Source organism: Nicotiana tomentosiformis, chromosome 9, assembly GCF_000390325.3.
Source record: "Nicotiana tomentosiformis chromosome 9, ASM39032v3, whole genome shotgun sequence".
Classification (NCBI taxonomy): domain Eukaryota; kingdom Viridiplantae; phylum Streptophyta; class Magnoliopsida; order Solanales; family Solanaceae; genus Nicotiana; species Nicotiana tomentosiformis.
This window is the reverse complement of record NC_090820.1, coordinates 68,781,972-68,796,143: the sequence shown is the minus strand read 5'-3', so window position 1 is coordinate 68,796,143 and position 14,172 is coordinate 68,781,972. Positions and strand designations below refer to the sequence as shown.

The 14,172-nt window shown below is 36.5% G+C and overlaps 1 protein-coding gene across 1 annotated transcript; it reads left to right on the top strand.

Moving 5' to 3' along the window:
• Positions 1-2,651: 2,651 nt before the first annotated feature.
• LOC104086977 (uncharacterized) lies at positions 2,652-13,338 on the top strand. The gene is made up of 4 exons (XM_009591344.3): positions 2,652-6,112; positions 6,597-6,856; positions 8,429-9,025; positions 10,768-13,338. Exons 1-4 carry the CDS (start codon positions 2,825-2,827, stop codon positions 13,181-13,183), a joined length of 6,561 nt encoding a protein of 2,186 aa, XP_009589639.2. The 5' UTR covers positions 2,652-2,824; the 3' UTR covers positions 13,184-13,338.
• Positions 13,339-14,172: the final 834 nt, after the last annotated feature.

The following is a 14,172-nucleotide window of genomic DNA, read 5'->3' as shown; positions in this document are numbered from 1 at the left end:
ATTCACCCGAGGCCCCCAGGACCTCATCTAAATATACCAACAAGTCCTAAAACACGATACGACTTAGTCGAGGCCTCAAATCACATCAAACAATATCAAAAACACGAATCGCACCCTAATTCAAGCCTAATGAAAACTAAGAAATTCCAACTTCTACAATCGATGCCGAAACTTATCAAATCGAGTCTGATTGACCTGAAATTTTGAATACAAGTTACAAAAAATACAATGGATCTTTTCCAACTTCCTGAACCAAAATCCTATCCCGTTAACCACAAAGTCATCTCTCGGTCAAACTCCTCAACTTTCCAAGCTTCTAATTTTCCAACTTTTGCCGTTTCAAGCCAAAATCAACTACGGACCTCCAAATCACTATCCGGACATACTCCTAAGTCCAAAATTACCCAACAGAGCTATTGGAACCATCAAAACTCCATTCCGAATCCATTTACACATAAGTCAATATCTGATCAACCTTTTCAACTTAAGCTTCCAACCTTGGAACTAAGTGTTCCAACTCATTCTGAAACATCCCCGAAACCAAACCAACTACCATGGCAAGACACATAACAACAATTGAGCAAAAAATAAGTAGTAAATGGGGAAACGAGACTATAACGCTCAAAACGACCGGCCGGGTCGTTACAGTATCAAATATGTATCACATGTATATCCATATATACCTTGGAGATACATACACGATACATGTTTGATACATGTGTCACAGAAGAATTTTGTAATCTCGATGTTAACTACAAATTTTGATACTAAACCAGTTCAAATCACCTCAAATCTTACTTGTATTGCCTCATCTATATGTTTTCAACTAATTCCAACCGTACCTATTGGAAAAAATCCTTTTTGCCTAATTTGTTTTAATATTATATATCATTGGTAATGAATTTTGTCTCCAAACTAGTCTAACTCACCTTCAAAATTCATCAAATTTTGTATATTGCCTCATCTATGTATTTTTAATGAATCGCAACAATACCCACAAGAAAAATCCTTTTTTGCCTATGTTTTTTGAATATTATATATCATTAATAATATTTTGGCTATTTTTGATAGCACAAGTGGCTAGTTGTTTGTAAATATTATCTTTTTTGGTTCATTCCCGTAAGATTTATTATAAATAAACATTGGTTTTTTACACGCTTGATCCTTTTTTAATTATTGTTTAAAAAAATAGCATCATTTATTGTGTATTCCATAAAGATCACTTTTTTTTCATTATTAGCATATTATAAAAATTAAGCTCAATATTTAATAAGTTAATTGACTCACTAATCACATGAAGTAATTTTTTTGTCCATCTCCATTCTCCCTTTCCAACATTCATCTTCTTCACTCCATTTTTGAAAATCTGATGCATATGTGAATGTCACCTAAATTCAAGATGTATTGATTTATACGTCTTTTATACTTTGTATATCAAGTATCACTTTAATTCAAAATGTATTTTTATGTATATAATTGTTGTATATTTATTTGTGAAGTACCATCTTATTTTAAAATATATTTTTATGTATATTTCAAATATATTTTATATGTCAAGTGCCATTTTAATTCAGGATGTATTTTTTATGTATATTTTTTTATATATATTTATATGCCATCTTAATTAAATTTAAGATATATTTTTTATGTATATTTTACATGTCTAAGTGTCATCTTAATTGAAGATGTATTTTTTATGTATATTTTTTGTATATTTTATATGCTTTAATTCAATGTATATTTTTATATATACGTTTTGTATATATTAACATATATTATTATCGAAGTAATATCTTTATGTTAAGAAAGGAAGAAAGAAGGAAGAGAAAAACTTAAGAAGGATGTATTGACTTTCCATTCAAATTGCTTATGTTTATGGATTAATAATTAATATTCCTATTTTGATAGAATTGTGTGCTACAAATATAAATATTTTTCTGCCACAACTGTAATATTGGATTTCATCCTAAGAATTTGTTATATTTATTTTAAACGGTGACAGTTATGTAAAGTTCCCGTAAACATTTCACATGGCCCGCCTTAGTACTCCATTGTTTCTACAATGGCTTTATTTTTGCGCTTTTACGAGTTACTCAACGGATTGGGTTAATTTCAGTGCGCAATCTTCATAAAAAACGATTTGGGCCGAGAACATATAGATGTGCATGCTCTGAGAGAAACTAGGGGTCCAAAATTAAACTCAATCAGAGATCACCCCTTGCATCATTTGTTATGAGCAGAGATGTATTGTTATAGCAACAAGTTAGCATAAAAAAAGTTTGATCATTTCATTGACCATTCCATCTAATTGTGGAAGCTTAATCATATAATATTCAAATATGATTAAGTTCTTTTTCTATTGATGAAGTGTCTCTGTTTGAGTTATGAGTTTAAGTTATTTTTATGCGTTGATAGTGTATAATTTTTTTTATATTATAAAGTTAAGATGAGTTATAACAACAGTTAATTGTATAAAATAATCATAATTTAGTAACCCAAAAAAAAATACAATAAATAACATGCTATACTGAGGTTATATGTTCATGATTAGTCAAGTAACTGATCCCTAACTTTAAAATTTTAATGGCTTCTAATTGCCAATATTTGCTGGAAATTTTATCATAGCACGCTTCAAACAAAAAAGGAAAAATAAATGTGCAGGGGTACGTTGGTCAATTCGTTTCCCAACTATACAATTCTCCTAAAAACCCTTGTTGAACCCCAAACAATCCTTGCAAAGAACCACCAAAGTCGGCACCGTCTTCTCCCATACCAAACTTCCGGTGACATAACCTCCGTTTAATCCAAATACCGAAATACCGACATGTCAGCTAAGTGGAGAGCCTTACAGCATCGTCATCGTTACACTTACAGTGCCGTATTATTTCCCAAAAATTTCAGTGACGCATTTCATCAAACACCTTCCACTCACTTCTACACCGAACTCAAACACTTCACCTCCTTATCATCCACATACTCTCAGCTCACTCACGCTAAAACCATCGCTTCAGCTTTCGCCGAATTACTCTCAAACCCCAATGCTGACGTGTCATCAATCTCTACAGCTTCCAGATTTTACCTAGAAATTCTCTTTCTAGAAAATTCACAGCCATTGCATAGAACTTTACTCTCCGTGCTTGTCAAATGCAAGAATTTTCATAACTTAATTCAAAACTGTTTTCGTGAACTTTGCGAAGAATATGGCGAAAAAGGGAAGAGATTTTGTGTTTCTAGAGCAGCGTTGTCTATGATGAGCACACCGAAATTAGGGTACTTAGTTGAAATTGTTGAAGAATGTGCGGTTTTGGTTAGTTTAAATGTTGTATTAGGGTTAAGCGAGGTATTACAAGAGCTGAAGAATTATTCTAGACCGTCACCTATCGTAATGGAACAATGCAATGAAGCACTTTCGTGTATGTATTACTTGCTTCAACGGTTTCCTTTGAAGTTTGTTAATCCTGCAGGTGATAATTGTGTTTTTCTAGAGAGAATTTTGATTACTGTTTTGAGTATTTTGAAATCGGAATCATTTTCTAGGGATTGTTTAGTGGCTGCAGGGGTGAGTTTTTGCGCAGCGTTACAGGTTTGTCTTAGTCCTCAAGAGCTTGGATTGTTTATTATGGAAGGAATTTTTAATGAGAGTGAAATTGTGTGTGATGAGTTTGAATTTAAGGATGTAGTTGAAAAAATCCCGTTTAAGGGCGATTTGATTGGTGAATTAAGTAAGTTTTTGTCGTTGAGCAGACTTTGTTTGATTCGAGGTATTTTAACTGCAGTCTCAAGGACAGTATTGAATATTGGGTTTCTTATATCAGATGATAACGAGGAATCAATCAAGATGATTCTTTATGATGGGATTTTGCCTGAGCTTTGTAATTTTTGTGAGAATCCAACTGACAGTCACTTCAATTTTCATGCTCTTACTGTGATGCAGATTTGCCTGCAGCAGGTTAAAACGTTGATGTTAGATAAGAATGGAAGTTGTGAAATAAGTTATGATCCCATTTCTGAGGACATTGGGACACGGTTGTTGCAAATAGTGTGGAATAATTTGGAAGATCCTTTGAGCCAAACAGTCAAACAAGTGCATCTTATTTTTGATCTCTTCTTAGACATTCAGGCTAGTCTGCACTGGGTAGAGGGTAGTGATACATTCAAATTGTTTATGAGGAAGGTTGCTTTTGATCTTCTTCGCCTGGGACCACGTTGTAAAGGAAGATACGTTCCTTTAGCATCCCTTACCAAGAGGCTGGGCGCAAGGACACTTTTAAGTATGAGACCAGATCTGTTGTTTGAAACGATAAAGGCATACATTGATGATGACGTGTGCTGTGCTTCAACAACATTCCTCAAGTGTTTCCTTGAGTGTTTGCGTGATGAGTATTGGAGTAGTTATGATGTTGAAAGTGGGTACAACAAATATAGAGGTCATTGCCTGCCTCCACTTTTGTCTGGCCTAGTTTCTGGACATTCGAAACTCCGCTCAAATCTTAACACCTACGCACTGCCAGTAGTTCTTGAACTGGATGTTGATGCTATATTTCCTATGCTTGCTTTTATTGGCGTTGGATGTGGTGGGGACAATGGTGAAGTATTTCTTACTGAGCTGGATTTTAGGGGTATGACTCCTGCGCTTGAAGAGCGCGTGGCTGTTTTAGTTTCATTGTTTAAGGTTTCTCGTTTACTTGCTTTGCTGGAAGGGGATATTGATTGGTCTAATAATTCTTTGTCATCCACGGAAGACATGGAGCAGAACTTGGAAAATAGAGATGCTGTTGCCTGCATTAAGGGGATTGAGATTAAAGTCCCAGTGAAATATCTGGTTTTGGCACTTACCCATATTGATGAGTCGCTTCGGATTGATGCAGCAGAATCTCTGTTCATAAATCCAAAGACCGCAAGTTTACCATCGTCATTGGAACTCAGTCTGATGAAGGTAGCAGTTCCTTTGAACATGAGATGTTGCTCAACTGCTTTCCAGATGAAGTGGACAAGCTTATTTAGGAAGTTCTTTTCCCGGGTTCGAACAGCATTGGAGAGGCAAGTTAAGCAGGGAGGTTGGCAACCCCTTGCACATAATGACACAAGGAGAAATTCTGTTGCCAAAAGAACAGGGGATACGTTTGAAGACAGGGCAGATGAACTTTTTAACTTTATGATGTGGTTGAGTTGCTTTCTGTTCTTTTCGTGCTACCCATCTGCTCCATATGAGAGAAAGATAATGGCAATGGAGCTTTTATTGATAATGCTAAATGTTTGGTCTATTGTGCTTTCTACAGAAGGAAACATTGATGCTGTTTCTCCTCAATTCTGTCTTTATCCCTACAATAAGGGTCTTCTTTTACCTGAATCAACTCTATTGCTGGTTGGATCAATTGTTGATAGTTGGGACCGACTTAGAGAGAGTTCTTTTCGTATTCTGCTGCATTTTCCTACCCCTCTTCCTGGAATTGATAGCCAGGACAGGGTTAGTGAAGCAATTGTTTGGGCTAAGAAGCTAGTCTGTAGTCCACGTGTCAGAGAGAGTGATGCTGGAGCTTTGACCTTACGGCTTATATTCAGAAAGTATGTTTTGGATCTTGGTTGGGTTGTTAATGCCTCATCTAACGATGTCTCTCCGCAACCACTGTTGAAGCTGCCAAATGGGGAGAATAAGGCTTGTAAGTTTGCACCTCCAGCAATAGAGTATTTAAGATCACTGATTGATTGGTTGGATGCGGTTGTTCAGGTTGGAGAGAAGGATCTCTCAGAAGCATGTAGGGGCAGCTTTGTTCATGGTGCTTTGCTTGCTCTTCGATATACTTTTGAGGAACTGGACTGGGATTCGGATGCAGTAGTCTGCAGTATATCCGAAATGAAAGTGGTATTGGAGAAGATTATGGAGTTGGTCATGCGGATAACTTCATTGGCCCTTTGGGTGGTATCTGCTGATGCTTGGTACTTACCTGAGGATATGGAGGAAATGGATGATGATGCTCTTTTGTTAGAGGTTCCTCATGAGATGGATGAGTCCCTATCTACCTCAGACAAGGTAGAAAATACAAAAGTGGTGCGGGATGGCAGGCAAACTGAGCAGATAGTTATGGTTGGTTGTTGGCTTGCTATGAAAGAGGTATAAAAACTGGCTATTTATCCCATTTGTCCAAGTAGCTAACTAATTAATAGAACTTATATGAGGTTGATGGTTAAATTATGTCATCACTCATTGTTGTGCTGTCATTATTTTTTTCCTTGCTTTTTTGTACTCAGGCCGACTAACTTTATAGTTCATAGTTCAACTGATGGAAGAGAATGCATTTTCTACCCTTCCCCCCTCTTCTATTACAACCTTTGTGGCTGAAGCTGGAATGATAAACATTAGATGATTTCTTCTCATCTGCATAGGTCTTAGTGGGTAGAGTTATCCGGTACCTGTGTTAGTGGGAGGTAGCAGGTACCCGATGGAATAGTCGAGGTGTACTCAAGCTGGCCCAGACACCAACGCTATTAAAAAAACAAAAAGAAGGAATCGTAGATTGTAATCAACTACTTTATATGAAGTTTATATTCTTAAAAATTCCAGAAGGATCAATATCTTCTCATCTACATTGTTTCAGGTGAGCCTTCTTTTGGGAACAATAATAAGAAAGGTTCCTTTACCTACTTCAGATGTTTCTGAATCAGGTTTCCAAGTTGTTCATGAAACTGATTTATCCAATATGAAGTCTGGCGCAATGCTTGATCTGAAACAACTCGAGGTAATTGGCAACTATTTCTTGGAAGTCCTTTTGAAAATGAAGCATAATGGTGCTATTGATAAGACAAGGGCTGGATTTACTGCTCTTTGCAATCGATTACTTTGTTCGAATGATTCAAGGTATGTGTACTGGATTCTATTTTTATATGTGCAGTCATGTTTTCGACATGCTTAGTTGTTTTGCAGGAATTCCAGTGCCAAGGCTGTAAGCGGCATGCTTATCTTTGGTCTAGCTTAAGATAATTTCTCTCTAAAATCAGAAAACTGAATGATGCTGTGGTTTCACAGCAGACATCTCCTTTTCATCTATCTGTTTGTTAATTACTGAAAATGACTAAAATTCTCATTTTCATTTAAGACTCACCGATTTCAATGGGAGGAACCCTGGGCAGATTGCTAGTACAGAGAGGTGGGGAAGCAGACACCAAGAAAGGGATAGAATCCAGTACTAGTAATCAGCAAACCCGCGAGTACTGCAACTCCTTCAGTGGGCTGCAGCTAAGAGGAGAGTAGGAGAACATGAGAGGGTCTAGGGTATATTCCTTTGTTCTTTGGGTTTTCCCCATGTGGAAAGGGGGAAGAACAACCCCCTAAAAAAAGGACTTGAAAGGGAATTCTCCGTCCTATTGGGTTTTATGAACTAGAGCATAGTATCAAAGAGATTGAGTTCTGCTTGCGATGATGTGAGCTCAAAATTAGTGAGGTTGAGCTCAGATCGCTTCCCTACTTGAGCAAGTAACATTGAAAATTCGTGAGCCTGAGTAGCTTGTAAGCTTTAAAGCGACAAAGCAAGCAAAAATTGAAAGGAAAAAGCCAAAATAGTGACACTTCCAACCTTGCTTCAGGTTAATGGCAGTATGTGACATCTTAAAGTTTTTTAGTTCCTCTGTCTGTCATACCACCTCTAAGATAAGGTTGGAGTTGAACTTTTTGAATCTTTGTTGTTATATTGTAATCAGAGTTTAGTAAGGGAGTAATGAAAGATAGATTTAAATTTAAATCTCTTAAAACTCATTGTCGCGCACTTGTAAGCAAGCTCACTCATGTATTGTCAATGCAGAGGAAAAAGGAGATATCTGAATATTGTGCTGTAGATAATTTAGTTTGTTGTTTGCTTCATGACAGAGGTGTTGACCTGCGTTCAGTAGATAAGGCATTCTTGTTAACTCATTTGCTACCTTGTTATTGTTATTCAGGTCTATTATTTGTTTTTTCTTCCAATTCCTGTTTCTTTGGAGATACCAATTTTACGGCTGTTTCTGTCCAACTCTCATCCCTCCCTTTGCATTGCCCTTCAAGAAAAATAGAAAATTGAAAAATGAAAAAAAATAAAAAATATTGCAGATGTAGAAAGTTTTAAAAAAGGTGTAACAGGTATGATAGGTGGACTAACGCTGTTCTCTTTTTAAAATTATCAGAAAGGAAGACTTTCGTTTGACACCATTTCTCCAGCTTGATAACTTTTTATCTGAAGATTGGCTATTGATTTTCTGTTTAGTGTCTGTTTACAGTAGTCTCTAATGGATAACTGCTGTTACTTATGAGGACTAGGAAATTGATGGATTTTAATTCGTGCCATATTGCATTTGACGATGTTGGACTTTCATTGTTAGGATTATAGCAGAGTTCACTACAAAGATAAACGACATGCATTCTGAATTCATTTGCTAAGGTTACTTTTCGTTTTTGCAGACTTTGTAAGTTGACTGAGTCTTGGATGGAGCAACTTATGGAACGAACAGTAGCCAAGGGACAAACAGTGGATGATCTCCTAAGGAGAAGTGCTGGTATTCCTGCAGCATTTATTGCTTTCTTCCTTTCAGAGCCGCAGGGCACACCAAAAAGGCTTTTGCCTAGGGCATTACGATGGTTAATAGATGTTGCTAATAAGTCTTTAACAGATCATACTGAAGCAAACAGTTTCAGTGCTGATGCCTGCAATGGTTTTGTGGAGGCAAAAAGTCCAGCTAATTTTTCTGAAGTCGCCCTTGATATATATGACGCTGAAAGGATTTCGAAGATTCGAGATGAGGGTGTTGTTCCTACTGTGCATGCTTTCAATGTCCTTAGAGTTGCTTTTAATGATACCAACCTAGCAACTGATACATCGGGTTTTTCTGCTGAGGCTTTGATTATCTCGATACGGTGTTTCTCTTCTCCACATTGGGAGATACGGAACAGTGCCTGTCTTGCTTATACTGCTTTGGTTCGTCGCATGGTTGGATTTCTGAATGTGCACAAGCGAGCATCAGTCAGGCGTGCTATAACAGGGCTTGAATTCTTTCATAGGTATAACAGGATGGGTCTCTTCTGATCTTTATTTATCATAATTTATGCTTTGTGTTATGTGCTTCTATTAGACCACTATTAGTTATCTATATGCTGTCTTATTTTTCATCGAATTTTGATCATATTCTTCTGCGAAGTAATTGTTTATATTTGCTGTATGGTTGTATCGTTTCTTGCAATTGAAGGAAAAGGTGCTTTTCACATTTGAAAATCAGATAAAACTCGTCTTCTCTGTTCTACCATTTAAACTACTTTCCCATAGTATGCCTTCATGTTTTGGTTTATTTGAACTTTATAAAATCAAGAAAGACCATAAGGAACCAACAAGTCTATCTTCAATTAACCTATAAATTAGTAGTGGCCAAAGAAACATGATTCCAGGCTCAACGGGGTTAACTAAGATACATTCAATTAGGTGGGTAATAGCATATAACTGGCTCAATAAAGAAACGCCTATATCACTTCCAAGACTGAACAAAACTACCATTTCGCTTTGCAAACATACGGGGTAAGTTCTAGACATCAAATGCAATGCACATAATAACGCAAAACCTCACACACACATGGCATATAACTCACTCAGGATCGGACTCATCAAGACACTCTAGTCAAAGCAGTTAAGCAAAGTTAAGGTCATACAATTTCAGGTACTTATACAAGAGTCAAAAACTTAGCCTAAGCGTTACACTAAATAATTCACTATTCTCAAGGCATCATAAAGTTAAGATATATTGCTTTCAATTCAAATCCTAGCACAAGGTTTCCTACTACTAACAAAATAAAACTAACTACACCCGGTTCAAACAAAACCCTTGGAAAAGAACCGCGGCACAAAGAAAAATCAATGGTTTCTTTTTTATTTTGGTAATCTTGAGTTTGTTTTATTCTTGATATTTAGGCCTGTATATTACAAGAAACTGTGTTTTTTTTTCCTTCAAAATTTCATACTCTTGAATCTGTTTATTTCCTGATGTTTATTTTGACATATTAGATTCCAAAAAATTGTAGGCTTTTCCTGTAACTTAGAAATAAATCATTCATACTATGAACATGCTACATGGATAAAAGCTTACATGTATGCTGATTATATTCACATGCTCCTTTTCCCCCAAATGACCTCAAATAAACCCCCTCCCCCCTCCAACCCTTAATAAAAAACTTGTTAGTTTCTTTTGTTTGTGTGAGGTTTTAAATCTGAGAACATAATTTTTCTACTCATTTTTTGTTGGCTTGATGCATACCCTCCGTTTCAATTTTTTTTGAACTTATTTGACTGGGCACGAAATTTAAGTAAAAAGAAAAGACTTTTGAAACTTGTGGTCTAAAATAATCCATAGATATTTGCGTGGCTATAAATCATCTCATTAAGGTAAAATGGAAATTTTAAAGTTAAATTTTTTCCAAATTTAGTAAGGATTCATTCTTTTTGAAACTGACTAAAAAGGTAATAGGTTCATTTTTTTTAAAACGGATGGAGTATATCTGAACAGTACTATATATCAATTGCATTTGTCATGTTTCTTCTATTGTTTCTGAAGTGTGAACCAAGTGTTTGATTTTGGGAAATTGAATCTGTGATTCTGTAGAAGATGACAAAGTAATCAATCATCATTATTTCTGGCTTTTGGAGAATCCGTTCTTATGCCCACTAGTTGTTTCATTTGTGGGTATGATTGTTGCTATGTCTTGTTTAAGGAAAAGCAGATATTCTCTAATCACTTTCCTGACTGTTTGTCGTGTAGGTACCCTCCCTTGCATTTGTTCTTATTTAATGAGCTAAAAATTGCAACTGAGTCACTTTTGGATGGATCATCTGAACATTTAAGGTCCAGCATGGCTAAAGTTGTGCACCCCAGCTTATGTCCGGTCCTGATTCTCTTATCTCGACTCAAACCTTCTCCAATTGCAAGTGAAGCTGGAGATCCCCTGGATCCTTTCCTGTTCATGCCACTCATCAGGAAATGCTCAGTCCAGAGCAATCTTCGTATTCGTGTTTTCGCATCAAGAGCTCTAACAGGTTTAGTGTCTAATGAAAAGCTTCCATTTGTCCTCCTAAATATTGCCTCCGAGTTACCTGGTGCTGGCGAGCACGTCGAGAATTCTGATTCGTCTCTCTCTTCCATTAGAGTAAATAGCTCTTTTAATTCACTTCATGGGATGTTATTACAGTTGAACTCTCTTCTAGACACAAACTGCAGAGATCTAGCTGATGTTTCCAAAAAAGATAATATTCTTGCTGAATTGATTCATATTCTTGCTTCACGCTCATGGATTGGGAGTCCTGAGCAATGTCCTTGCCCAATTATCAACAGCTGCATTTTGAAGGTGCTAGATAGCATGCTAAGTGTTGCAAGAACATGTCAAATGAGCGACAATATTGATGTCATTTGGAGCCTCCTTTGGCGGCTATCTTCAGAATGTTTAGATTTAGGAGTGGCTTGTGCACCAACATATTTTGATCCAACCATCTCAGAACTTCGGAAGCAAGCTGCAAGTTCATATTTTAATTGTGTTTACCAAACATCTAAAGAAGTTGCTGAAGAGTATCTGTTAATACCATCAGGAGGCCCTCCTTCTGGTTCAAACTTATCAAAGATATCTGTAAATGAAATTTCTTTCAGCAGATTCCAGGAAAGGCTAATACGTTCGATCTCTGACACTTCATATGAAGTTCGGATTGCAACACTGAAGTGGTTTCTTTTATTTCTCAAGTCACCAGAATATAATGAGATAAAGAGAAGTTGCTTCACCAGCGTCGATCTCCAGACCTGTGTGATGAAGCTTTTAACGTTGGACAATAACCATAAATGTTTGAATTACATTCTGAAGATTATCTACAGCTGGAGTCAGCAGGAGTATCATAATAATGGAGAAGAGTGTGCAGATCCTAAATTTTTTGGTGATATGGATAGCGAGTCAGTGCTCCAGTTCTGGGACAAGGTGGTTTCCTTATACAAGGTCACTAGGCATTCAAAGACTCGAGAGATGCTTCTTTGTTGCATGGGGATTTGTATAAAGCAATTTGCTAGCTCGCTTAGTATTTCAGTTGTAGATTTGCAAAATGTCAAAGCTGGTGAATTCAACCCCCATGATCCATCTGATCCATCTAAATTATCTGTCTTTTACGAGTGCATCAGCTATTATGTAGACCTAATTGAACAACACACTGATGCGTCAGAGCCTGTAAACATGCGTAGGGCGGCTGCAGAGTCTATGATAGCATCTGGTTTGTTGGATCAAGCCAAAGTTATTGGTCCTTCAGTCTACAATAACCAAATTCCTGATGGCAATTTCTGCTCCTCGTTTAAGCAAGAAAAGGTGGTTAATATGTATGCCCATAAAATCCTGGATTTATGGTTTTCATGCATTAGGCTTCTCGAGGATGAAGATGAGAGTCTTAGGAGAAAACTCGCCTTAGATGTCCAGAATTGTCTTACATCTAAAAGATCTGAAAGAAGCTTCGTGACAGGAGTGGTCCCAAGCCAAGTAGAACAAGTGATCGAGAGGAGCTTCAAGCATCTCTCATCAATTTTTGGCCACTGTCTTGACTACCTTGACTTCCTTTGCCGCAGGGTTCTAGATTCTGCTAACCATGCTTGTTTTATTTCCGAAGGAGATCTTGTCAAACGTGTCTTTGACAAGGAGATTGACAACCATCATGAAGAAAAACTGTTGATCTGCCAGATATGCTGTTTTCATTTGGAGAAACTTCCAGCTTCAAGATTTTTGTTAATTGAACCCTGTAACGTACATGAGGTGAAAGACTTCTTGCAGAACTGGAGGAGGAGGTTTGCACAGAAGTTGGTATTATTTGCCAAAGACTATGTTGTTGCACAGGGAGGAGCTGATTGGATTGGTGGGGTTGGTAACCATAAAGATGCCTTCTTACCTCTCTATGCAAATTTACTTGCCTTTTATGGCTTGTCAAACTGTATTTTTAAGGGGAAACAAGACGATAGAAAGTTGATGCTCCCTGAAGTTGAAGAAATTGGTGAGGCCATACAACCGTTCCTTTCAAACCCATTTTTATCTAATTTATTCTCATTGGTGGTTAAGTTACATGACAAGATGATCGGTGAAGGTTCGTGTGATTTTAGCCAAAAGATCATTGATGAGTCAGCTTGGGATTCTTTTGATCGTTATTTTCTTCTAAGGTAAGTCTTGCTTTAGGGATCGCGGATTAATAGAATTTTGTATGAAAGTTGTAGCTTGATCATTGTATACTAGCTAATTGATATGTGAAAATGTTATAAGGGTTGTGATTCTTTTCGGAAGCTTAAGTATGATGATCCCTATTCTAGATTTATTGATTATTATAGTTGTTTTTACGGTAGTAGGAATTCTCAAGTGGTTAAAGTAGATAATGATGTAAACTGGTTTTTCCTTTCCCTTTTCTCTTCGAAAGGATAAACTGGCTACTTTTGGTGAATTACATGTTACCAATACTTGAAACTCAAAAGGGATTGAATGCTCACTGATTGATACTCTGATGTATTATCTAAATTAGTCTTCTAAGACATTTTGAAGGAGTTGCAAAATAACGATTGCAAGAGAAAGAAAGAAAAGAGAGAAAATTGCATATCAACATTAATTGATAACCTGGTAGAAATGGTAACTAATCTATTATAACAAGTCAAATTATACTGAGTATTAGCGTATATAACTTAAATCCAATGGGGCAAATTACTGTAATTTGATGCTAAAACAAGGATGCAATTTTCTTTTTTTAAGTATAAAAACTTATAATTACAGGGGACTTTTACTAATATTTGAGATCCAAAAGTTACGATTAGTTGGCAGTTTTACTAAAGTCTTCTTATGGAAGTGTGGTTTAAGAACAAAATAGATGGTAGGTTACAATTATTGTTTATCCTAAAAACGGATAACAATTAAATTTGTATGCGATTTTAAGGATATCTGGATTGATTCCACACAAGTAACCAAAATGTTAGATAAACGAATTAAAGAAGAAATAAATAACCAAACCAGTTGTGACGTTGAGTCCGAGCTCGAATTTAAACTTAACAGTAGTTTAACTTCGATCGGACCCTCGATTCGAAGTCAAACGTGTACGAAGAACTATGATTAAAATAAGAACCTTTCAATATCTAGAAAGCAGAGAAATAAGTTTGTATTGCTTTGATATG